Consider the following 27,670-nt stretch of genomic DNA (forward strand, 5'->3'; position numbering starts at 1 on the left):
GAAAGCTCTAAAACCTCCCCTATTTGTTTTAGCCTTGACTTGGAGATACTTGAAGTTGATGATCAGAAAAGACTGAAATTTGTTGTTGCAAAGGACAAGAAGAAATTATTTGCTCAAGGAAAGCAGATCACATATCTGTCTCCTAATGGGCAGATATTTGCAACATGCAACTACAGGGAATGGCTTCCATGCAGAAACTTAGGGACGCTCAGTTCAGTACAACAGCTTGGTCCCAGAGACCGAGACCATTTACCCCGAGTAGCTCAGAAAAATGTGCATGTGAAAACAGAAAATCCCAGATGCCATTATATCTTTTCAAAATACAGAGCAGTTTATTGAGAGCATTTCATGCGTGGCTTACATGTATACAAAAATCTAGATGAGCAGTAATGAAAGGCCAGATTCAAAACAAACATTTTTAAATTGGGCCTAGGAACTGGCAGGGATGTTGAGTTCCTAATATTAGATGGCAACGACTTCTGTAAACAAGTAGCATGAGAAGAGAAAGTCCTAACCCCATAGGACCCCAGCAACTCAGGGAACCTCAGTAGCATAAGGTGTAAAGTGTGTGATGGCTAACATTAAAAGCACAGTGAAATGGTTTACAGAATAGATCAAATCAAGCTGAGATGCCTCTGGGAATTCAAAATTGTTTTCTTTTGATCCTTTAGTTTTAAATGTGTTCTTATGCAGTGGCAAAGTTGTATACATCTTTTATTAAATACAAATTGGCAGTGATGCAACCAAAACCAAGATGCCGATTCCTTCAAAAGAGGCAAAGCTTCCAAAAGGATTACTACTGCAGCCTTTCCTCTGGTTTGTTGCATGGCGTGCAACTCTGCATCCACTTAAACACTGAAAGAAATAAGGCTACCACTTCAAAATGACTCTTTTGTCATTGACTCGATTGTAGTTGCTCTGGAAAAGAGTTGTTGAGATTGTGCAAAATCCGTCATAACCAAGAAGATCTGATGGTATATGGGAATAGAGAGCTCTCAGCTCCGCGAGCGTGGCTCCCTCTCACACCTTGCTGAAGGCTTTGGAAGTTGCGTGTTGCAGAGGGGACCAAGTTTTGATTCCTTAGATCCATTGCAGCTAGAATGTGGGGCATAAAAATAGTTTGTATCACCACTGATCAAGCAAGAAGTGAGGTGACCAGTGAATGCTCTGTTGTCCATATGAAAAAACACTTTACTCATTACCGATTACCTCTATATTAAGCTAACTGGGAGAAAAAAGAAGTAATGCCTCTGTGGCTGATAGCAAAAGACAGCGCTGATCTCTTGGTCAGGGAGCATAGCTGGCTGCCACCTAGCACTGTCGTTCGGAGTATGCTGAATAAGAACTGAGATGACTCTACCAGCAGACCAGTAAAATGAGTCTGCTGTTTGGACAGTACGAACATAAGCCCCTCAAAAAAGCTAGAGAAATGATACAGCTTTGATATAACACTTCTTCCTCTAACTTCCAAAGTATTCCTGAAAAGAGCACTGAGAATGCACCCAGCAGTATGTTGCATTTACAGTTACCTGTGATAATCTCATATTTGACCCAGAAACTGTGTGAAGTCAAAATCAATTGGCATAGCTTATACCATATTGTCACACAGTAAGCGTTCTCTAAGCGTTCATTCTCCTCAGCTGAGTTTCTTTTCCTCCCAGTCTTGCTTTTCAAGTGGAACTCCTTTACTACTGAGCTTTCATTTAAATAATCATAGTATGAGCCATAGCCCCTGAACTGCCAGTTTCACTCACCTCCCATCTGTGCAGCACTTTTCTGTCACATGTACCTACCTCTCTATAGGGTACAAGTGCAAGTCATGCTGGTGTTTTCGACTCAAAGTGCTGCTCCCGCCTGCAATGGAGCCAGGTCCAACTGAACCCAGGAGCCACACATACAATTTCCAAACAGGAGTAATGTGCTGACAGGGCTTAATATGCTGAGAGGACTCACCTCCCAGACAAGACTTCACACTATTCTAGGTAAACCGCACTGTGCAACTGAATGGGGTAAGTTGAGCTAGGAAAGAGTTAAATGATCAAGCTGAAATGTTATTTAAAAATCATGAATTAAAAGCTCCAGACTAGCTGCAAAGAATAAAAAGGGGCACAAGCTTGGCAATGTTCCTAAGGCAGTAAAAGCAATGTTTAAAGAGAAAGAAATCTTTGTCTGTATGCAAAAAGGAAACTGAAATTGGCAAAATGGAGCAAGGAAAATGTATCTGGGTGATAGCAAACTGACAGAATACAAATTTCCCTCAACACAAGCAGAATCTCCATGAACATTTAAGCACGGCCACTGTGAAAGATCTCACCTTGTAATACAGTCAATGTGGAAACCCAGCAATTCCATCCTCTGTTTTAAATGCCGGTGTTTAATTGTAATTGTTTCTGTCACAATCCACTCTCTTTTTCCCACCATGAGGAAAAAAAGTCAGTCCCTTCTTCCTCACTCGTTTATGTTGTGACAAATGCTGTCTTAGAATGCAGCCTGCTTCCATTGGAGCCGTTTGCCGATGATTTAATTGAAACAGGAACATGGAGACCAGCCTCCCTGCAACCCAGACCTCTTGCCTCGCCAAAGAAAACTGTTAGGCAGAGGAGTGAGGTTACACTAGTGTGTCGTAACTGCCGACCGTTGCCGAAAAAGGGTGGTCCCCCGCCTCCTCCGCAGGGAACCTAACACAGGATAGCCACGGACTAGGATGGATCTGACTGCTGTTTTGATGGAAGTGACCCTTTTCATTGCTTCAGTGGATCAGTTTTCAGCTGCTTGATCAGGTTCAACTTGTAGTCACCCAACATTGAAGTCACATGTCGGGGAAGCAGTGGGAACATATGGAGTGGGAACATATGGCTGAGGGAAGAGGACCCACTCCAGTCAGAGGCAGGGTTAAGTTGCAGCAAATTAGGTATAATGTGAAATGGCCTGTTGAGAAAAGCATGATCAGAAGCCTCAGTGCTAGACCCTAAAGGACAAGGATGAGAATTTCTATAGGGTGCAATTAATTGCATTGCTATGCTAAGTGCTGAGCATTCCTTTCGCTAAATTGCAAGCCTGCCATTGAAAACTGGGTGGGGAAAATTAATTCAATTTCTTGGAGGTTGCATTCTTTCTCCCATCTCGCTCTTGCAGTGAGAAATTCTTCACACAAGACTGTGGAGGAGGGAAGAGTGCTGCTCTGGAGCTGCAAGATCCCTTAAATCTGCCAGACAGAGTAGAGGAGGCAGGGAGCTGAGGCGGTAATCCTCGTGAGCCCTGTCAGCCAGCGTGGTGACTGACAGGGTGATTTCTCCCACGGGAAGGTTGCTCTGTTATATTTTCATGGGGGGTCCACATCAGCCTGCCCCGGCCTTGGCACTTGGCTTGTGGTGCTGCCGGCAGGGGAGGCTGATGGCTGAGCACATCCCATCACTTCCAGCAAAAAGGACATTCCTCACCCCGTGTGCAAACAACCAAAGCACATCATGGTACTTCTAATGAAACCCTTTCTAAAATGATTGTCACTTTACATTTGCCTGTAAGGAAACCCCCCAGAATAACTCAGCGCACATCTAGCTCCATTCACTGTTGTTGTTACTGCGCCGTGCCAAACACATCTGAGAAAACCTCGGTACTTACATAAATTCCTGCAACCATATGAACAAGGAGAAATGTCTTCCTGGCTGCACCTGGAATTTGGCATATGACACATTAATAGCCTTTGTAGTTTTCTCCTAGGCAGAGTAACCACAGAAGCTCTCTAAACTGAAATAATTAGGACTTTGGAGATTCCCTAAACAAGTTCCCATGAGAAAAGGATTTGTGGTTAAGTTTTCAGAACTCCAGTAATTTGCCAAGGCTGGACTATAATGACGTTATTCTTTGCAGTGACAGAAAGAAAGAAATCACAAGATAATGCTGAAAGTGGATCCCTTCAACTGGAAATGTGGTATTATATGATTTGCTAATATTTTTATTTTTCTTCTATTCTCAAAGCAAACTTCGATGAATAGTACCTCTGTGCTGTGCTGATAGTTATGGATGAAACATTTCAGAAATTACCTCTCATGTACCTATCTGCCTATACAAGAGAGGGATGTAAATTTAACTATATTCAGCACTTTTGCAGCAAGTTTTTTCGTATGAATCTGACTTTAGTTTTACAGGACTGGGTTCTGTGAAACTAAGTAGTACACTTGTGCTGCTGCATGGGAAATGTCTTGTTTTTAATGAGTTGCCAACTTAATGACCTGTGGGATTTCAAAGTTCCTTTTTGGTTTTAAAGGAAATGATTAATATATTTTCTGTCTTTAATTATGGTACCATAATTGTGTGAAAGGAATTCCATTCATTCTTTTCTTCATTTACATGCTTTACATTTGTGAATGATAGACAATGTATTCTCTTAAAAGGTCTGTCCATAAAAGAGATGTATATTATTATCCATTTTCAGACTGAAGATTGATGAAAATAATGGTACTCCTCAGTTTTTGGCCAGAATATTTTGAATCTGACTTTAAAAGGATGCACATTAAATGACTGCTTGACTAAAATAAGGTGGATTTATATGGAAATAAATGCCATGGCTTCAAACATCTATTAATGTAATTTATTTTTTACAACAAAAAATATTTTAAAAAACAGGAAATCTCATGTGCATATTTTTGTTGATACTGTAATTGGCTACTATAACTCACTAACAAATGTCCTAGACTAAATTTGGATAACTGGTAGTATATAATATATTTTAGAAAGCAAATCTTGATCCTACTGCTCTGTCTGCATAATTTAAGCATTTTCTAGTTCTGAAAATGCTTCGTGACTTCTTTCTCCTTTTTGTGCCCCATAATAATTGGGAGATTAATTTCTTAATTTTCTAAGAGTTTACATAAAGAGTGCAGTGTACAATTCCCATCCCTGTGACCCAAATATTTTGAGTCCCGCTATTATGGACCAGATATTTTTCAGTGATCTGTGGATCTCTGGAAATAACTCTTTGATTTGACTATCCCTTGTACCTAAAGAGGACTTGATTTTGCAAAAAATTGCCATGTGGAATGAACTAGATGCCTACTCAGAGCCTCCCTGACTTCAGCAGAGCTGTGTGAAGGCAAAAAGCTCTTCAGAATCATAAATAAAACTTTTTTTCCACGCCAGGAAAGATGATCTCCAGCTTGGACATTTTGACAGCTATCTTGCTGGAGGTATCATCTTTCCAATCCTAATACTTAGTTTATTTGTAGATTTGGAAGCATTTCACTGTTTGCGTATTGCTCAAGACATATTTGTCTGCCACAAGGATGGACTATAAGGCTTTGATTTACTGTGCCTTTACTGTGCACAACAAAAACCACACCAGTGCAGCGGACCTCTCCCCCACTACCTACTCAGCTTTTCTGACCCAGCACCCCACCAGGTGGCTTCATGGTGCTCATCACCATGGATCTCCAATTCAATTTCCCACATTGTATGGACTGGGGACCAAAACGCACTCTCTGACATGGGTCACAACGATAACAGATGGAACTTTTAATACTGGAAACCTTTCTTTCACATATGTCCAAAAACTCTGTTTCTTTGGGGTTTTGCATAGTCCCTGGTACTTTAGAAAAAAGGTAGCGAAATCTGTATTCCCTAATACAATTCTCAACCTCTTGCGATGTGCCTCTCTACCCTGTCAGGGGCACCTGGCTCTTTCCTCAGCAGCAGCACCACTGCAAAAGCAACACAGACCAGGAAAGGACTACGCGGGTCATCAAATCCCAGTTGTCTGCTGTCTTAGGACCATTCATATAATCCATTTGTAAAGTTATCAAGCTCCACCTTAAAACTACTTAGGCTTTATTGCCCCTCTACACCTACTGGAAAGCTCTCATTTCCAAGAGGTAAGCTTCTAGCAGAAATACTTATTATTAATCCTTCAGTGCATAGACTTGCATTATGCAGTATTACAGTTAATCCCACTTCCATTTCTCCATAAACCTGTTAACCTTACTGAGCTGTTCTGCCTTTGCCGAACTGCAGCAGGAAGGATGTAAGTTTGAGTTTTTTGACACACAAGAACTGCATTACTGTTCTGCTGATAAATAGAAAATATTCTACTATCTCAAGAAGGTTACAATGGCCTTGTTTGTACATTCAAAAATGAGAATATATACACTCCTTTTATTAAATTAGAATGCTGGAGTATCCTGCTACAAGTGAAGTGCAAAGTTAGATTGCAATAATTAGGATTATGAAAAGAAGCATTGAGGTAATTTTCACAAATGTGATTAACCAATATAATTCTTACCTAATATATGAATGTAGGAACCAGTATGGTTAAGATAAAACTCAGAAAAAGAACTGTAAAGCAGATGATAGCATAAAAACATAAGGCTAATTTTCTGTAGCTTTCCCTGAGCCGTGTTTCTGGAAATTCTGCTTCTGGCTTAACTGTAGACTATGTCCAAATGAACAAGATATGCAGTTTAGAAAAAAAGAGAATGCTAACTCTATTTCTATTTAAGTAGTTCTGTAGCTTTCATTATAATTTTACTATGTTCATGCATGAACCTAGCAAAGGAACCAGTGCTCCCTGTGCTCTAGGCTAATGCGCCATTGCCATTACTAACTCATGCACCAAAGCTCTGTCCTGACCCAGCTGCTCTGTTTGTGCCATTAGGCACATCCCTACTTTTAGTGACAAAATCATTAAACAAAATATTTAATTATATCAATGCCAAGGCCTGTCTTTGAGTAACTCTGCTTTCAATCACTAGTTCTCTTTTCTTTTTAGCCAGTTCCTCACCCTGTCTACAATTCTAATACTAACCTTCAGGTTCTCCACCTTAAACAATAATTTTCCATTTGGCACTGTATCAGGTGCTTTACAGAAGTTCATACAGGTCTATCACATTTTTTTCAGTTACCTTATTAAAGATAGATATCCAGTTTGTTTTTCATGAACTACTGTTGGTAAATGCAGTTTGAATTTTATCCTCCTTTACAGTAACTGTAGTCTCTTTAATCATTCTTTCCATCAAAATAGATTTTAAAGTCCTTTGAAGGACTTTATCCAGACTATCCAGATCTTCTTTCCTAAATATAGCATCATGTATTGATAGAATTGAAACCTTGCAACTTGTGGAATCAATGTTAACTGTTTACTTCATGCACACAGCAAATTCTGCCTACCCTCAGTAGACTATGAAAGTATTGTTGGTAGAGGAGCAGTAATTAAAAAGTGGATGCATTCCTCTGTCTGGCATTCCAAGTAAGATAATGAGAAATGAATAAACTTTATATTTCCCATTGTAGAATTGGATAACTCCACGTATTTGCATGTATTCTGGATTATATCACCAATCATTGTTCCACCAATGTTGCAGTTACTTGCAGGCCCCTGTGGAGTAAGAACATAATTTCTACAGTCTATAACGTTGAGTCACAACTATGTTTATAGCTTCTGTGCCCTGACAGATGCTTCAAATGATTATGTCTGATAGCAGGAGCTGGGCATATGGCATAAAGTGTAGGTCTATGGCATATTACTTCTTAGTCTTACTGTCCACAGCATATATAGGAGATCTTCTTTCCTTATTATACTGGAGCCACCTTTTGCCCTAAGTTTGAAAGAGAACCACACTGCTCCTTCTTTCCTTTTTCATGTACTATTCCTTCCAGGATGTCTTCTTAGGTGGCATACCAGTGCATCCTGGGTGCTCACATGGGGTTCATTACTTTGATTCTCCCTTTCTGGATGTTTGGTTCTCATCTCTCCAAACAAGAGGATTTTATAAAACACGAAATAACTATTCTGTTCTGTTCTCTTTAGGAGGAGGATTTTAAGCTTGGGCTTTAAGAAAGATGTTGACAAAATGGGGAGAGTAAAGCAAAAAGCAAGTAAAATGAGAAGAAATTTAGAAGATGTGGCCTATGAAAAAAAGATTGAATAAATTAGACTTGTTTACTCCAGAACAAGGAAAACTGAAGATACTTCATGGAGGAAGGCTGGTAATAACCTTCTTAAAAGTAAAAGATATAAAGGACTATCTAGGTAAGCTTGAGCTTATCTTAATGCAAGGGGCCTGAAGAGATTCTTTTGAGATCTGTCAGTCTTGCATTTCTATGCTTTTGTCCCAAGATGGAAAGTCATTGCCAATGCCACAGATAGACATTTTAGGAGTTTTGACCATCAGTACCTTGAGCATTTAAATTGTTGTTTTCATCCATATATCTGTATATAAACTCTATTATTTTCCTTTTCTCAAATAGTTCTATACTGGATTCAGAGATAAAAGTGGCCTATGGCCAAAGAACTGGCAATCTTCCACCCAGTTCCACCTAGTCATTCACAAATTATAGGTGAGCACACACAGAACGATGACTTTGCATGTGTGCATCTTATAGGAATTCTACTTGTTGTATTTCTCAGGTTATTCTTCTGGAGATGAATAGAGGTTTGTTTTGCTGAAGCTAAACATATTATTAAAATGTTATGTGTATTTCCCTTTTTCTTTGGATATTAGAATATCAGATAAGGAAATATCACCTTCCCTTTATAAGAAAAGGAGTAGGCAGAGTGAAGATCACCCAGCTACTTCCACATGTGTTCTTACACCAAGATCTCATCAGTAGGCGAATGGCTTGAGAAACGACAGATCTCATGTTTGGAGACTGGAAAATGTGATGAAAGTACTGTGGGAAGCAGAGAAGGGACTAACTGTAACTGTTGTGTCAGTCATCTTTCTACATTGTTTATCGCTTCTTACACAGAGTGCTATACTTTTCCTTGCCTCATGCAATGTACTAGCATTAACATGAAAGACAGTTCTGCTCTGAATAGGTGAACAGAGAAGGGCAGCTTTGTTTTGCAGAGGATTGTGCTATTTCAGAATACGATTTCTTTCTGTCTGGAGCAATCCCCCATTTAGAAAAAAGGAGTGGAACTGTGGCTCGGGGGAACTGCCTGAGGTGGAGTGCCATGAGCAATAGGACTCCCCACACAGCAGGCTGCCCCACAGCTGTGGACACTGAGAGCTCCAGCTATCAAGGAAAAAGAGCTTGGAAGCCCTGAGAGCCAAGGCTCCCGGCACTTCCCAGATCTCTGCCAAGGAACCAGGTCAGCAAGCTGTCAGGAAGCTGGGTAAGGTTCTCATTGAAATGTTAGATTCTGATGAATCAGCAAATACTCAATTAAAAACATGTCAGAATTTTTCCAACCAGCTCTACTTGTAATCTAAACAAATAAAGGGTGTGGGGAGGAAATACTGTCCTTATTTTACACCATAGGGACTGAGGCACAGAGATACGAAGTAACTTATGCCAGGTGCTACAGAAAGCCTACACTCAGGAGGCAAACTGAGATTCCATGCAGTCCCTTAATCACAAGAGTATCCTTCCTCTCAGCTTAATTAATTTGCCATTACAACGACCTTGTGAGGTAAGTATTGCTTTCATTTTATAAGTAGGAAACTGAAATAACTTTTACAACAGCAAATAGGAAGCCTGTATCTGAGCCAGGACTTGAACCCAGTATTCTTAAAGCTGCTCAGCTTTAGTAGTAAGCCTAGCTTTTTCTTCCATGGACAAGGTACACAGACAAGATACAGTCAGGTGTATAAGGTGGATAACCTTAATTACATAACTCTACTAATAGCAGCAATGGTATAGATTCCTACAGCAAAATACCTCTGTGTTATGGTCTTCTCATACTGAAGGCATATCGTCCATACAAAAATGCTGTTTTACTGTGGCTAAAGCCTTCATATGTGGCTTTGCAATAGCACAGAACTAAAAAAAATGGCAATATGTAAAGCTCTGTTTTCAGACAAAAGGAGGTAACTGATGCTTCACTAAAAACTCACATACACAGTTAAGCTGTTTTTCCTGGCTCTGCTAAACACTGGCAGCTGTATATGCCTCAGCATACCACATAACCTGTTTTCCCAACTCTCTTATGGTACCAAGTTTCTCAGGCTTCTGTATGCAAATACTAACTTTGTCCTTCAGCTGGATTTCCACTTTGAACACAGTGCCTAATTGTAGGCGAGAACTGCAGCTCACCTGATATTAAAGTCAGTTCATAATTTTTATTAATAAGCTCTGATTTCAAATGTTTTTGTTTGTTTTCTTTGCCCATTTTAAAAGGTTGGGTTGAAATTTTCTAAACTGAGTTCTTTTAGGGAACATAGCTATGGAAAACATGTTATTCTGCTTGTGTCAATATCCTGGTAACCTTTTTCTTTTCTACCAGTTTTCGCCTGTGAAGAAGAATTTGAAATTTGATATGGTAGTGGCATCAAAGTAACGTAAGGTAAGTGATAAGACATTCGTGCTATGGATGTCTCTTCTGTTGCTACAGTAAAAATCTGCTCAAATTCAGTGAAGTCACAAACCTTTTAAATCTGTTTGCAAGTACATAATGGAGATGGTATGTTTACCAACAAAAATGCTACAAATTCTCTTCTCACTGACCATGCCTGAGTTCTCTGCTCCAGGCCGTGTAGATACTAGCCTTCCTAAAGGACTGAGTGTGCTTCTCCCCTTAGACCTGGCCAAGGCCTATCTGGAGATAGGCAGCAGGCTGTGAGAAGGTAACTCACTTTCCCATTTTTCTCAGTGCTCTCACTGCTGACACCTGAGTGCCACAGAGGAAGAGGCCATGCAAGTTACAGGCAAAAGTACTGAGAGTTTGAGCAAAGGAGGAGGAAAGAGTATAAGTCTTGTTCGAGGGTGAAACTGTGACTGAGAATTGCGGAGGAAAGACTGGACTGGGACCAAGTAGGCAGGAAGTAAAAAATAGAATTGCTTGAGCAAGGAGATTTTGACATAAAGAAGATGGGATAACAGGATTAGGAGCTCTCAAGGGAAATAAGGAACAAACTAGGATTCACTAAGAAAAAGAGACTGACATTATATGAGAAATATGAATGGGATGCACAGGAGTCATGGGAGTAGAAGTACTTAGGTTTGCCTGGGAAGGAGATGAGGAAAAAAGCATGCAGATACAGAGTACAACTGAGAACAAAGGATGGATTTTGGAAGGAAGACTAAGAGTTTGACAGGTGAAGGCTGGAAATAGGGTAAGGAGCCTAACAGGAGGAAGGAGAAAACATGGAGCCAGAGGAAAGGTGATAAGATGGAAGAGATCCAGCTTGATGCAAAAGAGTCTGTGTTCATTAAAACATACTTTCCTCCAAGGTCTATAAAGAGTCTTGACAATCATCATTTCTCTAAGGTCATCAAGTATGTTTTAGAACCATTGACAAAGTGTTTTTCCTCCTTTACTAGTTTGGTTTATTCAGTGGTGACACACTATACTAGATCTGTAGCAGAGTTTCTGAAAGTTTTTACAGATAAATCCTATGACAGTCAATATAATGTCTCACTTGAAATTCTGGAATTTATTTTTGGATAAAGAAGAACGACTTGCAAAATGAAACCTTAAAAGTTAGCAAATAGCATAGCTGATGTTCACTATGCCTGTGACAGAGAAGATATAGAACAGTTTTCATGTGAGGCACAACAGAATAAAATTCAGCCTGGAAAAGGGACAGCCTACAGAGGATATGATATAGGTCTGTAGAAATCACAAATGGCACAAATAAGAGAGTGGAAAAGGATTTTCTGTCTCTTTCAATGGAAGATGTAAGGTACATAAAATGAACCTACAATGAGCCAGGTTCAAAACAAAATGAGATGATTCTACTGCTTGCCAAAGGATGGTGTTGATACTGAAAGCCTGTATGGGTAAAGGAAAACATGGATAGGTACATGTAAGATAAATCTGTTGGTGATTCCTGCTGTATAGAAGTGTATCTGGCTCTGGTCCCTGAACCACAAAGGGGAGGAACTTGCAGAAGTCTCAGAGAGCATGGGAGAAGTTTGCCCTGTCCTTACTCCTAGGTATCTGCTGCTCTTATTGATATGTGGGGGGAAGAATAGAGCCAGATCCTCAAGAAGAGGTTCCATAGGAGGCAGAGAAGGACTGAAACCTGTTAATGTACATCTGAACCAGGGTTTCCCTTTCACTGCAAGGGTATAAGTCAGAGGATTTTGTAAATCACAGAACACAACCACTGTCATCCAGAGACGGGTCTCTGGGCAGGACATGAGCTAAAGAATGGAATAGGCAGAGCACGGGCATGTAGAAGTGTTTCTGAGGTGGACTGGCCAGATATTGTGCAGCATGGTCATGTGCTGTGTGAGAGGCAGTCAAGAAGTCTCACAGGATAGAAGCCCAAGAAGTAATCCTGCAAGGCCAGAGTCAGGGGCCACCCTCCCATGAGTCTCACCTGAGATGGGAAAGGATTGCAGAATTCAAGGAAGCCTTCATCTCCTAGAGCAAATATTGAGAGATACAGAAGGCTTTGGCCATCATTAGAGACAAGGGACATGGCTAGAGGACCTGTAACATAACCTAGTGCAGCCACCCTTAAGAACCGTTTTCATGTTACATTAAACAATCACTGGGTAAATGCAGCTTCAACATGAGAGATGCCCATTATTACCTTGAAGGTCACTCTCCGTGGTGACAGGAGCTATGTGTTTGATACCCTCAACAAACTGAATCCAAGTCTAATCCAGCTCTTTATCCATGAGGGTGGAAATAGGTGATGGCGCTGGCTTCTTCTCTGGCCTTGTTAAAAGAAGTGTGAGTTCTACCAAACTCTTTCAGAGAACTGTGAGTGGTGGATCCCAAGTCAACAGAGGCATTTCTGAAATCCTGAATGAAGTCCTGAGAGGCAGGATTTAGGACACAACCCTGTCCTCAGCATTTACTTTTACCTGACTCCATGCAAATACTCACTGAGCCTGATAACTTTAAGCAACTTCTTGCTCTGGCTGTTGATTCATTTTGGATACTATTCTGTGCTGCTTCGCTCTCTGCATGACATGCACTGTACAGACAGCCTAGGTCTGCACCTCAGGGCAGTTAGATTTGTATCTAATGTTATCTGGCTTCACTTACTGTAATTGATAATTACAGTGAATGGGTGAGAGACTTATGAAACGCCATCATGTGACTAGCAGTATGAAAAAAAATCCTTTGATGTTCTCAGTGGGCACTTAGAGACACAGTTTATGGTTCCTTCTAGAGGAGACAACCATGGGCATTTTTCACTATAAGATGAAAGTTTTATATTTTTCCAATGTGGGGCGAGTGTCCAGTTTATAGGTGGCAACCACTGCCAAGGGACTGAACACACAAATACTAATGTTCACACCAGACAGACTCAGTTCTTTAAGCATGTCAGATTGACGCTTCAACCCAAAATTTTACAGGCTTGTTTATTTTTTAAACATGTCAAGGCTGTTATGCCAAAGAAAATAATGAAATACCTTAATAGGTTTGGAGCCCTAATTTCATAATGGGGTGATTTTTTTTCTTCTAGCTGAAAGTAAAATGGCGGGTAATTAAGTCAGATGATAGACTGACATTTCAGTTAAAGAAGGTGTTATTAGGCCCTATGCTTTCATAGGACTAAAGATTACAAACTGTAGAGATGGTCAGAACATTTTTTCTCATTTTGCCTCTGTAGTCTAGAATGTGAAAGACCAGTATTCAAATTCCTGCGGTTTAAATTGGAATGATCTAGGATAAAAAGTACCTATGAATCCCAAGAAGCAAGGACTTGTGTGGCAGGGTCCTGAATCTAATCATTGTGGCAGATATACTCATTTCTTGAATTGAAAAGTTTGAGTTTCATTCAGTTGCAGACATTTCAACACCATATTACTTTTTGGTTAAAATATCTGAAAATTAATGACAGTTGCAGAAATGCGGAATCAAAGCATATAGCAGAAACTCAAAATTTGGCATAGAACTTAATGATGTCCTCTAAGCAAAAACAATGCATAGCTTCTGAAGCCTTATAAACACAAGGCGATATACCAGCATAATTTTTATCTCATAAATTTTATAAATAAAACTTCTGGTAGGGACAATCTTATTCCAGTATAAAAGCTTTCATACAGGGAATGATACAGCCACACTATAGCAATATAATCATACTGATATAATCATACTAGAAAATTAAACAAGCCCTAAACCTCAGTAAAGGAGACTTTGTACTTTTCGTGTGACTGAAAACTGAAGTGGTGCCCCTGTATATTTGATAATGTATGTTATCAATAATAAAGACAGGAAACTATTAAAATAGCTTATTGAAAATATCGAATGATCAAAAGATGAAGCAGAAATGAATTGTGAGTGTGTGGGGGGGGCACACGTATGGTATGGGAAGGTATAGATTAGTGTGTGAAAAAACATCAAATAGAAGAAAAAATATGTGGACCTTAGTATAACAAAAAAAAAGGAAAAAGAGGAGGCATATTAGAAACATGCAAAATGTAAAATACAGCAAAGAAAAATCAGGTAATCCTATTTACCTGTTGGAAGTACAGGAGAAAAAAAAAAAAGACATTCAAAGGAATTGATGGGCAACCATTCTAAAAGTGGTAAAGACAAATCTTTTTGTATACATGCCTAAAGAACTCCAGGATCTCAGTGCTCAGTTTTAATTTTGGTGTAAGGACTGAGTCAGATTCAAGATAGGAATAGCCATCTACATAGAATAGCCATGTATATAAACATATAAACAAAAGGGCCCCACAAATCCTAAACTGAAAGAATATTATTAAGGTTGCAAAGTCAACCACTTAAATTTATCAAGAAATGCCAGACTGTGTTAACTATGAGATTATGTACTACTTTTCCACAAGACTTCTATTGCATTTGTTGCACAGGATGTACATTGGTTTGTGGACGAGCTTGATGATTTATTTTCTTCTTTGTCCAAGGTGTGTCTTCAGTTCTTATTTATTACATGAAAGCCAAACCATCCCTCAAAGGCAGGATTGTTCATTTCTGCAGATTTTGTGTTCATCATAAAATCACAGTTCTTCAGAAATATTAGTGAACTTATTTTCACAATCATCCTGTAAGGAGAGAATATGATTTTACACATAAGGAACCAGAGACCTCAAGTTAATTCCTAGATATTCAAGATTTCTTTATTCCTTCCACACTCTTTTCTCTGGAGCTTATCTCTTCAGGCTGTTCACTGGGCCTTTAATCCAATCTTGCAAAACCTGCCTTTAAGCCCAGCAGGCTAACTGTTTTCCCATATTTTTCCATGCTTTCCCAATCCTCATCCAATTGTCTCCCAATTCCAACTTGTTTTCTTTATTTTACTGCTAGTCTCAATTTTTCAGTTTTAATCCATTTCTTTAGCCAAACATACCTATTTGCCCTGAATCCTAGTGTCTAGTTGCAGTTTCCTTTGGGAAGCAAAGGGTCCGGATCCTCTCCTCAGTCTGTCCTAATGTTCCTCTCGCAGTAGAAAGCCACTACTTCCTGCCCACTGCTACGGCACCCACCGCCCACCTACACGCTGGCCTGGGGCAACTGCATACCTGTTTCTATTCTCCTGGCCTCAGCTTTATCTTCTCTGGATTGCACTGAATTACTTTCTCTTCCCTGTACTGTGTTGAAGAATCACTTTCTTTTTCACGAGGCCATGCCATGGGCATTACAAAACAGAAGCTTCCTGCTCAGTTTTCTGCTCAGCCAATCGAGGACCGTGCAGCTTGGAGCAGAAAACGTCCCTGCAGGCCACGGTGGGGAAAGCGATTGCGCTCCAGTAGTCCTGAGCTCAGGGCGCTGTATTCAGTGAGGAGAGAGATGTACAAACTGATCAGGACTGGGAGTGCTCCCCCCTCCTTTTTGGAGGAGGGGAAGGAAGTAGAGAAGTTTAGTCTTGTTACAGACACAAAGTCTATGATGTGTGTCAAATACCAGTTCTTACTGCAGAGCACAGGACCACTGAGGCAGGTCAAAGAGAAGGTTGCCACAAATATCTTTCCCCCAGCCTCATTTTGCTGAACTAATCCAGATAAAGTTTTCAACATACTTTAAAAAACTGTTCTGCATGAGATAAACAACAGCAATAGGAAAAGCTTGTGCCAGTTAAACTCTGGAGAAGGAAGCAGATTCTTAAGAGAAGGTATCAAGCATCCACTTCTTTTATAACTGAATCTTCACAAGTTTCAGGATAAAATGTACTTTTTAAAAACAAGGAATATATAATCTTCTCCGTGATAGGGTTTAGTAAGAAACTTCCTCTTTGGGCAGGTTATTGCACAACTCTTCTCTGCAGGATTTCTTGCACTCTTCTTTAAAAGCAGCTGGTGCATCTGGCTGCTGCTGTTACTGCATGGGGGCCAGGGATGAGCTCAAGCTAAGCAGGCAGCTGCCTACTTTTGTGAGAACCTGGGGGAGTCAAAACACAAGCTGGCAAGCGTGAAACATGTACAAACCCCGGACAATAACTGTTGAAGTTGGCAAAAGGGATGAATCTAATTTCCTTGGTGCCGCACTTCAGACCCACAGAGGAAAACAAAACAAAACACGGGAAATCCACTTCTGCTTAGAGTGTGAAAAAACGAGTTAGGCTTAACGCTAATTGCAGCTCACCTAGCACGCGTGGGTGCCTCACCCATGGTGCCTGGCAGCCCTCGGCCGCACCGGGGAAGGACGCCGGTCCCGGGGGGTGCCGCGGCCCTTTCAGGGAGCGCGCTGAGGGGCTGCGCTGCCTGCCGGGGTCCGCGGCCGGGGCGCCCCGCTGGTGCTGGGGCTAGGGTTGAGGCGGGCCCAGCGCCCGGCCCCGGAAGTCCCCGCGCGGGCGCCGAGGCGCCGCCTTCCTGCCGCCGCGGCTCCTCCTCCGGCCGGGCAATATGGTGGCGGAGGCGGCGCAGGGGCAGCCGTGAGCCGCAGCTGGTGCCCGCTGCCCCCGCTGCTTGCGCGTCCCTACTCGGGAGCGGGCGGCCGCCGCCGCCTCCCGGCCCGCCCCGCGGTCTGCCCGGCGCGGCGCGCAATGCGGGCGGCGGCGCTGCCCGGGTCCCGCTGAGCGCGGCCGCTGCCCATGTGGGTGTCTCGGTGAGGCCGGGGCCGGCGGGACGATGCTGCTGTCGCTGGTGCTGCACACCTACTCCATGCGCTACTTCCTGCCCGCCGCCGTGATGATGGGCACGGCGCCCACCTACGTGCTGGCCTGGGGCGCCTGGCGCCTGCTCTCCGCCCTGCTGCCCGCCCGCTTCTACCGCGAGGTGGACGACCGCCTCTACACCCTCTACCAGAGCATGGTGCTCTTCTTCTTCGAGAACTACACGGGCGTGCAGGTGAGCCGCGCCGCGGCGGCAGCTGGCGGCCGGCGGCCCGCGTGGGCCCCGCATGCCGCGCGCGCCGCGGGCAGCCGTTGGGGACCGAGCGGCCGTTGGTGATGTCAGCGGCGGGCCGCACGCGCCGCGCCTCGCCGCGCGTGGGGCCGGGGAGGGGAGGGGAGGGGAGTGCCGTGCCGCGCCGCGTGGGCTGTCGAGTGCCGGCGGCGGGGCTTGCTCGCCTCCGCGGGCCGCTGGCTCGGCAGGTGCGGGCTTCGGCCCTTCCCTCCCCCGCGCTGCAGGGGCGAGGGCTCCGAGTCCGCGAGGTCGCCGCGGGAGCCTTGCCTTTCGCATCTCCTGCTGCTGCGCTAATGGTGCTTTTTTTCCCCCCAGAGCGCTGGTGTTGCGTTCATTTTGCAGGTCGGAAGTCGGAGAGGAGTGATGTGGCATCAATCGTGCTCTGTCAGCGTTTGAATGGCAGCCTCCCTTGCACACGTGAACCGTGTAGCCTGTTTTGCACAGCCCTAGTGTTAAACTGATAGTAGCTAAGATCGTTATCATCAACTATAATTGTGCTTAATACATCTGCAAATTTTAAATGAATAGATTACTTATCCTCTAAACTACTACAATTTCTCAGTTTTCATGCAGTTTGTCCACTGTCAGTTTGGGGCCCTTAAATTCTGGATCAGGCAGGAGTTGTGATTAGTCAGTGCCTCAGACGCTGAGGTCCCACGCTTCAAGTTGAGAGGTTGGAATTGGAGGCCCCTCTTGTACTACCGGAGGGATATCTGGGTGCAAGTAATAACACTTCATTTAACATTTAGCCTATGAAATGTTAAATGTTTCAAGGAGTTACATGTCAGTTTGCATCTGGAAAACTAAATATAGAGACTTTTAATTCTACATTAAAAATAAGTAAATAAATGACAGGTGCCTGTGGTGCCTCAGCCTGGCTTCCAAAGCTGCTGAGTGTGTAGAAATGTAGTTGAAGTTAGTGTAAGCTTTAGGTACTCAGGAGTGAAGAATAATGAGTGCTTACATGCTGATTGGCAAGCCATAGAGCCGGTACAGATAGGTCCTTCTTCATTTTTATGGCTAAAGCATTCAGCCACTGTATCATGAAGCATTTCTTACAAAACTGGGCAAGATCTCCTCTAACTTCCACTCTTGAGCTGCAGTAGTAAGCCTAGCCTAATAGTACCTTTCATGGAAACCCCCAAAGCCAACTAAAGGGAGAGAGTGGAATTGCACAGTTTGACAGAAGGGAGAATAGAAAGGATACAAAAGGGAAGTGAGATCTTTTAGGGGTGCTTAGCTCTTTGATTCAGCTTGTAACTGTTGTAACTTCACCCTCGCATCTTGTCCAAGTTAGTTAACTACTTTTGTGGTTTCCATATCTGTTTAAAAAAAAAAAAGTAATAGTTCACAGGTTAGGTACTTACTGTTGATACCTGCCTTGCTTTTTATGTAGCATCTTTAATGCACGTGTCTTGATATGTAGTAACACATCAGTAATTAGCTGCTAAAGTAACTGTGTAATAGCTTAACTCAACCCATTCTAACAATGAGAACTGAAAGTCAAGGCATAAACTGTAACAAAAATATTCAGATTTCCTATCAATAGTGTGCACAGAGTAGGTAACACTTCAAATTTTTGATAGGCATTTTTTTGATAAAAGTGTTTATCACGTAAAGCTACAGAAAGGAGAATCACAAGGCAAACATTGTCTGTCCGCCTTTTGTTGTACTGATAAAACTTTATATCAGAAAAAAAGGTAGTACAAGTGATCGTTTAGAACACTATCAAGGTAGAGATACTTTGTCACAGTGCAGCAACAGATGATCTTAGGGGAAGAGGAGATAATATAGGCAAAGATGAAATAAAGGATGATAGAAACAAAGAAGAGAGCCAAAAAACAATATGGTATGTGTCACAGGATAAGGAAAATAGTAACTTGGACTGAAAGTTAAATAAAAACATGGAAAATGTGATACCTATGTAGAGAGATAAGAGGAAGAATCCTTAAGATTCATGTATCATTTAACTGGAAAATATCCCCCATTTATTTGAGGAGGAGAAATGAGATGGCCTCTAGGGCCTACTCTTGCAAACACTGAACTCGTTTAACTCGAAGCTCACTGTGGGAAGTTAAGCATATGCCTAAGTAATCTGAGAGCTGTGATGAATTGGCTGCCTTAAGGCATGTCATTGGCTTAATGGAACAGGTGACTGGATGCAGAAGTGTTTCATCACTAAACTCAATTATTGCAAAAACCAATGTGATAATAGTGGTTTGTTTGATTTCATGAAAGCAGCTGTAGGGCCTTACCAACAGTAAGGCATCATAATAGCCATAGGAGGGAGGAACTTAACATTTTTTTCAGGACTGTTAATTTATTCATTTAATCAGTCGAATTTATTGGGGGTTTTTTTGTTTGTTTTTTGTAACAGGATAAATGTGAGGCCAATGACCTCATCCATCAGAATACTGGAACACAATGTGTAGTCTTACCAAAGTCATTAGGATTAAACAGATGCTTAAGCGATTTACTGAATCAAAGCCTTAAGTGACTTTTTCGTAGCACTGCCACCATCTTATCCTGCATAAGAAATGTCCTTAAGATTGTGTACAGTTCAGTAGGCTTTGGTTAATTATGCCTAAATTATTTGGGATTTTCAGTATGATAACATTGAGGCTACTGTGAATATTTGATATCTTTGATCTTAAAATCATATCTTGTTGCAATTGCCGATAATGTCAGTGGAATGTTAATTGACTGAAAGTTTGTTTGGGTCCTAAACATAGATTGTTTTTTGACTGAATGAAATAGTAGTGTATCTTGTTTGTTTTTGTCCAGGGAATCTTCCTGTGTATCAACAGCTTTTAATCCATAAAGTATCTGATTTCTCTCTCCCTCACAAACATTTGCACAAATGCAAATTTTTTTTTCATTTTTTTCTCCTCTGACTTGGATGTTTTAACTAAGTTTGTTAAAACAAAGCTCCATGCAATGTAGGCATTTTATCTTTGTAAGAAATGCTTTACAGTTGTGAAATGCGATGAAATAAGGTAATATGTGCATGAGAAAGGATCTTGAGAGACTAATAGTGCCTGTTCTCTTAAATATTTGAGAGCTAAAATAATTAGACTTACAAGTGCTGTGAACGATTACTGAGTATTTATATTCTAGAGAATGGCTCATGAAATGACTGTAAAAGTTTTACTTTCTCACACAAGAGATACTTTTAAATTTTGGGTCAGTGCTGTTAGTTTTGCCACCAAAAAGACTTGTTTTGCAAAGCCTAGATAAAATTTGAACTGAGATGGGAATTGTTTATGTTTTCCAATAATATTAGAGTTCTGTTCATGAATTACCAAAACAGTCTTATCGCTGGTAAACATGTATGAGTTGGCTGTAGAAGACTGAAGTACTTAGGGTATAAAAAAGCCCAGAACACATCAATTCTGTAAATGAGGTAAATTGGACAAAAACATGACTATAAAGTGAAATCCTATAAAGCTATGTAAATTTTTCAGTGTGCAGTTGCAGTTCAGATATCCATGAATTTTATGATGAATAAAGAGCTATAAATATATACAATTAATCTATACGTGACATTATGACAGTGCTCTCTAGCAGTCTCCAGGATTATAAACTCATAGTAAAGAAAATCTGTAATCAGTTGAAAATGGAACAGAGAATGATCCTACCCTTTTCCCATTGCTTTTGATGCAAATGCAATTGTGGTGGTTCCCACCTGTCCTGCTGTAAGCTTCAGAAGTGCTACAGTATTCTTTTCTAGGAAGAATATATGCGAGAGGTTTGAACTCTATGTAGAGTGAGTAGAAAGCCTTAGAGAGCAAAGGATGTTAATTTAATCAGTGATGAGCCAAAGCAGTCACTGACACAAACAGGTGCAATTCAAGTGCTCTGGAGGACTTGCATTTGCTTGTGCTAAATGTGGGTTTGGCCCCAAGCTTCTGAATCATCAAATAGCATGTGAACTGTGTGGTTGTCTTACTGCTTTTTGTCTTTGCTGTGTTAGGGAGTTCTGACTCTCACATTTCATACAGCCCAGCGCAAACAATAAACAGTAGTATCTTAACATAGAACCAAAAAAAAAAAATTGGTGAAAACCAAAATTGTTGCACATATGCATCTGATTAGGACATTTGAAGGGCTGAAAGGGCTAGTAATTCAATATGATGAATCCTGTCATCTGTCCATGACCCTCAGAGTCTTATCCCAGTTGCTGTCACAGTGATGAAATTAATGCCTATTATGTTTGTGCACATACTTCAGATCAGATGAGGACTAAATGTTCTTCATTTTTTGTGTGTGTTGTAATTGTGCTTGATATTTTGCATTGAGTGGCAGTGAAGGAATATTAAAGAAATCATCACTTGGACTGCTTCCTAAAGGATCATTTTCCATCTGAAAGATTTTGACAATTGAATAAAATCCATGTCAGAATTAATGTGTATGGGTTTTGTTCAGTGCTTATGTCAGCTCTCTCCCCTGCCTCCCTTTGAGTAGCAATTGTCGAAAGTGGTGCTTTCAGTAAAGGCATTATGATATTCTAATTTTCATGGTCATCACAGGTCTCTGTAAGGGCCGTGAGAATTGGACACTACCTCAGTGGTGTTTAGCAGAGCTGTGATATTTCTAATAATTATTTTTAAAAATGCATGAGATAATTGTTAAACAATACAGCGTGCTCTTTGGTTTGGTATCGAAGCTTGGACTGCTGTGTTTCAACAAAGTTGCAAATTACCTAGCATTAGTGCAAATTAAAACTTCAGCAGCACAGTGTCTCAGTCAACTTTTAACTATACCTTCGTGCAGAGTAGAATCCAGGCTGTGTTTAATGTCTTGGCTCCCTAGATCTGTGAGGAGAGTTAAGTGACTGAGGATTGGGATAGCTACTCAGTGTCCTAGCCATCAGCCTTTTCAAATTAAAAGCGAGAGTTCAAGTTCTGTGCCCCTCTTGTTCTCAAGACAGCAGCCTAGCCAGATGAGGTTATTTTTACTGTAAACACTCCCTGTTACTCGTTTTGAAGCTGTTCCACTAAGCAGCAGGTAATTCAGGAGGGCCCTAGGGCAGATGTGGGAAGTGAAATAGGCAGCACAGGTCTAGTGGCAAAGTTACAGTGTATTCACTTCAGAGAGGTGCTTCTGGTTGCTGTTGGTGAGATGGATTCTCATTTCTTAGGAACTGAGGTCTTCCCTCTGCAGTGTGGGGGAAGGCTGTACATGCATTGCTGCATGATGATCCAGCTTCCTCAAAGCAGAGTGAAGGTTCATTTTCTAACTACTTTCTGTCCTTAGATGTGTGACTACCCCTCAAGGTGAGGACCCATTTCATGGACAAGTGCCATAACCGGCAAGTTAAAAGGAAGCAGCACTCTTCAGCTTTCTCTGATTGTGTTTGTAAAGAAAGTACCAATAATTGTGTCTCGTCAGGAATCTGGTTTTATAAATGCGAGCTTGTGTTTTATAAATGTGAGCTTGTGTTCTCTGAGGCGCCCTCCCAGACTGGACACCTGACTGGCCATATCAAGAGTGGAACAGTGCTGGGTTGGTACAGGAAGCAAGCTAGAAGGCAAAGAGCTGAAGACAAGACAAACCTCCAAGGTTAGGTGGAAGCTGAACAGAGTTGAAGGGCTTGTATTTTGGTAGTCCAAGTCCTTCACAGGATAAAGCTTGTAGCACATTTGGAAAACGATACTATTGGGCCACAGCAACCCTTGTTAGCACTTACTAATATTGCCATTTTGTGAAACTACGTTAAGATTGGAGATAATGGGAGAACATAGTGAAGTTAATCTTTATTTTCGTGTGATAAACTTCTGAAGGAAGCCCTGCTTTTCATAATGAAATTTTCCCACTACAATGCTAGCTAGATGAAGACAGTTTACCCTAGCTTGTCTTACTAGAAATTTCAAGGAGCCACTATCTCCAGAAGAATGTGTCTTTTACAGTAAACAACAAAAGCTCTGTGTGTAGTTGTAGCAGCAATTAAATGCTACCTGCAAAGCCTAAGGGATGTTGCTTTCAAGTTGAGATGGATGCCTAATTTTAGACTCTTACGTTCAACTGTGGTATGAGGTAGCACAAATAGATGCGGTAGGTATGTAAGCATTGTGCTCTTTCTCTTCTGGATATTTAATCAAATATACGTGCATATGTCTGGCTTAGTTTTTATTGTGACTGCCTTTGGCTACCATCCTGAAGGTGCAAATGAAGTCCCTTGTGACTCCTGCTCTTTTGGATATCAGCTAGAAATTTGGTATGTTGTAGTTTCTGACACTAAGGCAATCTGGAAAGAATTTAGTATGGGGAGATTCTGTATTCACTACTGGTCCTCATTACCCCCTCCACCCCAATATATGAAGTACCTCATAAATTAAAATGGAGACCTGTATTTTTAGAATCTAATCTCATCTAATACTGTCTGCAATTTAATACTAATATATGTAGCTGTTTTTTAAATGTAAGCATATATATCTAAGGCAATCCTAAAAAGTCAAGTTCATGTCGGATAGGAAAAGCTAAAGATTGAAAGGGTTAGTTTGAAAGCATTTTTAAAATCTCATTCCAAGTATTTAGCTAGTAAGTTTCACAAGCTTGCAATATGATTTTAAAATTTCTGTTTAAATATATTTTAATTTGAATATCTTAGGAATTATAGCATATTCAATTCTTAATATAAGTTGTCTTAATTTCACATAGTTTGCTACATTTGGAAATGCAAATATTATTTATCACATTTTAAAAAGTTATATATATTTTTTAAACTACATATAGTAGGAGGTGGTTATACTTCCCTATTTTTGCATCTAGCTGTATTTTGGGAGGTGGTAGGCCATGGAGTTCTGCAGTGCTCTGCCTTGACCTTTTCTTTCTATTATGTAATACAGCTATAGCCTTTGCGTTAAGATGATCATTAATTGAGAATTTTTTTCCTCTTGATGCTATATTGTCAGAGACTGTTCTTGCTAAAAGAAAAATCTAATCATAGTTAAACATTTGACTCCAGTTATTTCAAATGATTTACTTAAGGTTTACAAAGTATCATTCATTTTTCTCAATTTCTTGGTAGTGTTAGATAAAGGAGGCTCAGGTGTCAAGGATTTTGACATTACAATTATAAAGAAGCTTATCTTTTCAGGAGAAAAAATACTCTTCTTTAATCATTGTTCTGTCAACTTGGATTTACACTGTGAAGAAGTTTGGGATAAGAAAACAGGGAAATTAGTTCCTTCTTCATTTCACTTTTGTCACATAGTATTTGTCTTCTTCCCTGTTATAGCTCACTCTTCAGTGTGGAAATAAGAAATCATGCAGCTTGTGCTAGTGTGATTTTTAAATTTAAACTAGCTACACGTGCTTTGGTGGAATCTCTGCATTGGAGCACATACCCAAATGCTAAGAAAAATAATTATTTAGGAAGGCATTTAACTGTATTGTGGTATTTGCTGTAAATGTATCCTCTCAAACTTATGGACTTATGGAATGACATGAAAACCATACCCTATCGCATTTGCTAAAGCTGCTTAGGAACCTGATGGCACTCATGTTTCTGTTATGTAAGCAAACGCAGTGCAAACTTCCAAGCAAGCTGCGGATGAGCAGGCTCATTCGCATGGCGTGCAAATGTACTGAGTGGTTCTAAAAGTAGTTATTTTTGAGGCTGATTCAAGTTTATGGTGTTCAGATCTGGAGCCAGATTTGTTGCAACTAGCTCAGCTATCTCCCTGGATATTCTCTTCTGTCCTTGCTTCTCCTTCAAAGTCCATAGTGCTCAAATTCTAAGTAGCTGTTGAAAGTGATGTGTGGAGGCACATTGGAAAATCTTATTCCATAATCACAAGTAGCAAACACGGAGGATTCTTAATCTTTCTCTTTCCCATGCATGGTGACTCACTGATAACTGCACAAGTTCAGTTTGTACTTGATAGAAACACTGCAGGAGTATTACAGATAAAAAATTTAGTCAAGTTCTCCTTGGAGTCCTTGACATCTAGAAACAAAGTTCCTATTACAAAGAAGTCTAGCTAGAGGAATACAGCAAAAACCATCACTACCAGGAGGTTTCCTGCTTCTGCCTGATGTGAGGCACACAAAGTGTAAGACTTTCAGAATGTGCTTAATGGACCAAGGTACCGTACTTCATTTTTGGGACATTGTGTGCCTTCCACTAAGGAAAAGTAACGAAGGCAAACAAAAGTTGCATTGAGTGTGGGTCACTTTCCTTTCTCTTTGAAGGAAACTACAAAAATCTGTGGAAAAATAATCTTCAGAAACGCCACAGGTTTATATAAGGGAGACTGTATTGCTTTCCTAATGAAGCAGGTGGAATGCTTTCACTCTTGTGCTGAAAGGCATATTTAGGTTTTGCACCTGAATACCAAATCTTCAGAAAAACCCTTTAGCTGAAATCTCTGCTTATAAATAGAACTCCTTTCACACATGCTGTATGTATTTCAAATACGTACAGTACTTGCTAAAAATGTAATTACTGGCAATTTATGGTAAAAGTTATTTAGATGCTCTATGACTTTCCCAAATGAACATTGACTGGCATTGTGCATTGCTGTGTGGTCTTTGTCATAGAATTGCTTTGTGATCAAAAGCCAGTCATTTGCAGAAAGATCCAATAAAGGATTCAGGCACTGAAAGTAGGATTTATTCAGAATTTAGCTGACAAAGTCTGAAGTTAAGATCATGAAAATTCCTGCTTTCTTTCTGTCGCCAACCCTGAAAGAGTTAAATTACGCTTTTTTTTTTTTAAGGTCTCCCAAATAGCTTTAAACACACCAATTTCTTCATTCTTGCCTGGCCTCCTTAGCTAGGTGCCGAAACTATATGTAACTCTAATCAGAATCCAGAAGCAAAGCTCCAGATTCCACTAAGTACTGTGAAAAAGTATTCAGCGTATGCTGGTAGGACTGGGAACCTCAAAAAACAGCTTTGACTATTATTTTCTATTTAAAAAAAAGAAAGAAATGGTGATACCTCTCTTTAACTTACTGAGTTAGAGCATGAACTCTGCTTGTGGGATGAGTCTCTTCAGTTCTCCCTACATGCACATAACTGCCACCCACGATGATTTAGGCGTGTATTCTTAGAAAAGAGAATCCCATATCCATAGAAGTACTCTCTAACCGCTGGGAGCAGAGTATTATGGCAGGATAGGATTTAAGATTTGCATGTGCTTGCGCTGCTCTTTGTGGACTAGCTGCTGGCAGCTTTGTTCAAAGCTGTCAGGCTGCAGGGCGCTCCCTACGCAGCAGTCCGGGTCCCCTTGTCCCATTCTGCACCGCTGAGCTCTCCCCGAGCATTTGTGTGGGATGTCAAGAAGTTGTGGTTCTGGATTATGTTCCCTGGCTAACCACTGGAGTGCTTCTCTTGAATCTAGTCTGGGGGGCATTAAATAATTTTAAATAAGTAAGTGTAAACTAGCTGAAATTGCCTCAATTTACTTGTTATTGTGACAATTTACCCTCTCTGATATTAGTTCTTTGCTTGTTAGATATCCCAGATGTTACGAACATTTCCCCAAACTTCTGTGCTCTGGCATGTGCCCCTCTCCAAACACTAATCATCACCTGAATTGTCTCCTCAATGAGAAGCTGCAAAAATACACACACTGTGGATAATGTTAGGCTTATGTGCATAAAGCTTTTTATAATGTTCTGTTCTAAATCACCATTTAAAGCTTTGGGGAGGCCTATAAAAAAAGGTGGGTAATGCTGCAGTAGGATTAAGTCCTTAACATCTCAGTCCTCTATGTGCCGTCTGTGAAAGTTCCAGACAGATAGGAACTGAAAACAAAAATAGTCCGGTTAAATGATACTGCTCATCTAGCAACAAGTGTCTCCTCCTTTTTACAGGATTGCGGGCTTTTTGTGTTTTTTAGAATTCCTCTTATCTTACTGAGAACATTCAGAATAGCAATTTCCATGGGCTGTTTGTATTGTTTAGCCTGCTGCTGTAAGTAGATGTTCTAAGTGAATATCTTTTAGCTAACTTTTCTCTGTGTTAAAATTAACCTTAAGAAACTCTTAGCTTTTGTTCTGAAGTAAGTGTGGTAACCGTTATTGCTGTCACTTGATTTCCTTCAGTAAACTGATGGCAATGGAACTATCAATATTTTTCTTCAGACAGATTGTCAGCAATGGAAATTATTGAATTCATTTTAATAGAAGCACTATAACTCTAGAAAATTAGGCAATTAATTTCCTCTAGCCTAGATATCTTAAAGTCTTTTTTATGCTCAAATAAAAAAAAGTAGTCAAAGAAATATGCACAGAATAAAATACTCTAAAGCTGTATTTTTACTGACATTGACATACTATTTTATTATAAATATTAATGAATATTTTCTTTAACTCCTCATTTCTTTTAAAATTTTGTTGATGCTGATTCTTCCAAGAGGAGCTTTCCCTTTGGATGTACTTTAGACTATGGAAATGGACTGAGAAACTGCGGAGCCTTTGCACTCAGCATCAGAAGTATACTCTTACACATGTAG

The 27,670-nt window shown here is 40.6% G+C and overlaps 1 protein-coding gene and 1 long non-coding RNA gene across 3 annotated transcripts in view; one reads left to right on the top strand and one right to left on the bottom strand.

Moving 5' to 3' along the window:
* Nucleotides 1–13,866: 13,866 nt before the first annotated feature.
* Nucleotides 13,867–16,700, bottom strand: LOC112981399 (uncharacterized). The gene is made up of 2 exons (XR_010388218.1): nt 16,445–16,700; nt 13,867–14,907 (listed from the first exon to the last, which is right to left on the bottom strand). It is a non-coding gene; the product is annotated as an uncharacterized LOC112981399 (long non-coding RNA).
* The window catches only part of AGPAT5 (1-acylglycerol-3-phosphate O-acyltransferase 5), a 61,515-nt gene continuing 50,495 nt past the window's right edge, over nt 16,651–27,670 (top strand). For both annotated transcript variants that reach the window (XM_026097020.2, XM_064508544.1), the window contains exon 1: nt 16,651–17,148. In XM_026097020.2, the coding sequence (XP_025952805.1) occupies nt 16,930–17,148 (219 nt within the window). In that variant the 5' untranslated portion in view covers nt 16,651–16,929. The remainder of the gene's footprint in view (nt 17,149–27,670) is intronic.

Source organism: Dromaius novaehollandiae, chromosome 3, assembly GCF_036370855.1.
Source record: "Dromaius novaehollandiae isolate bDroNov1 chromosome 3, bDroNov1.hap1, whole genome shotgun sequence".
In the NCBI taxonomy this organism is placed as follows: domain Eukaryota; kingdom Metazoa; phylum Chordata; class Aves; order Casuariiformes; family Dromaiidae; genus Dromaius; species Dromaius novaehollandiae.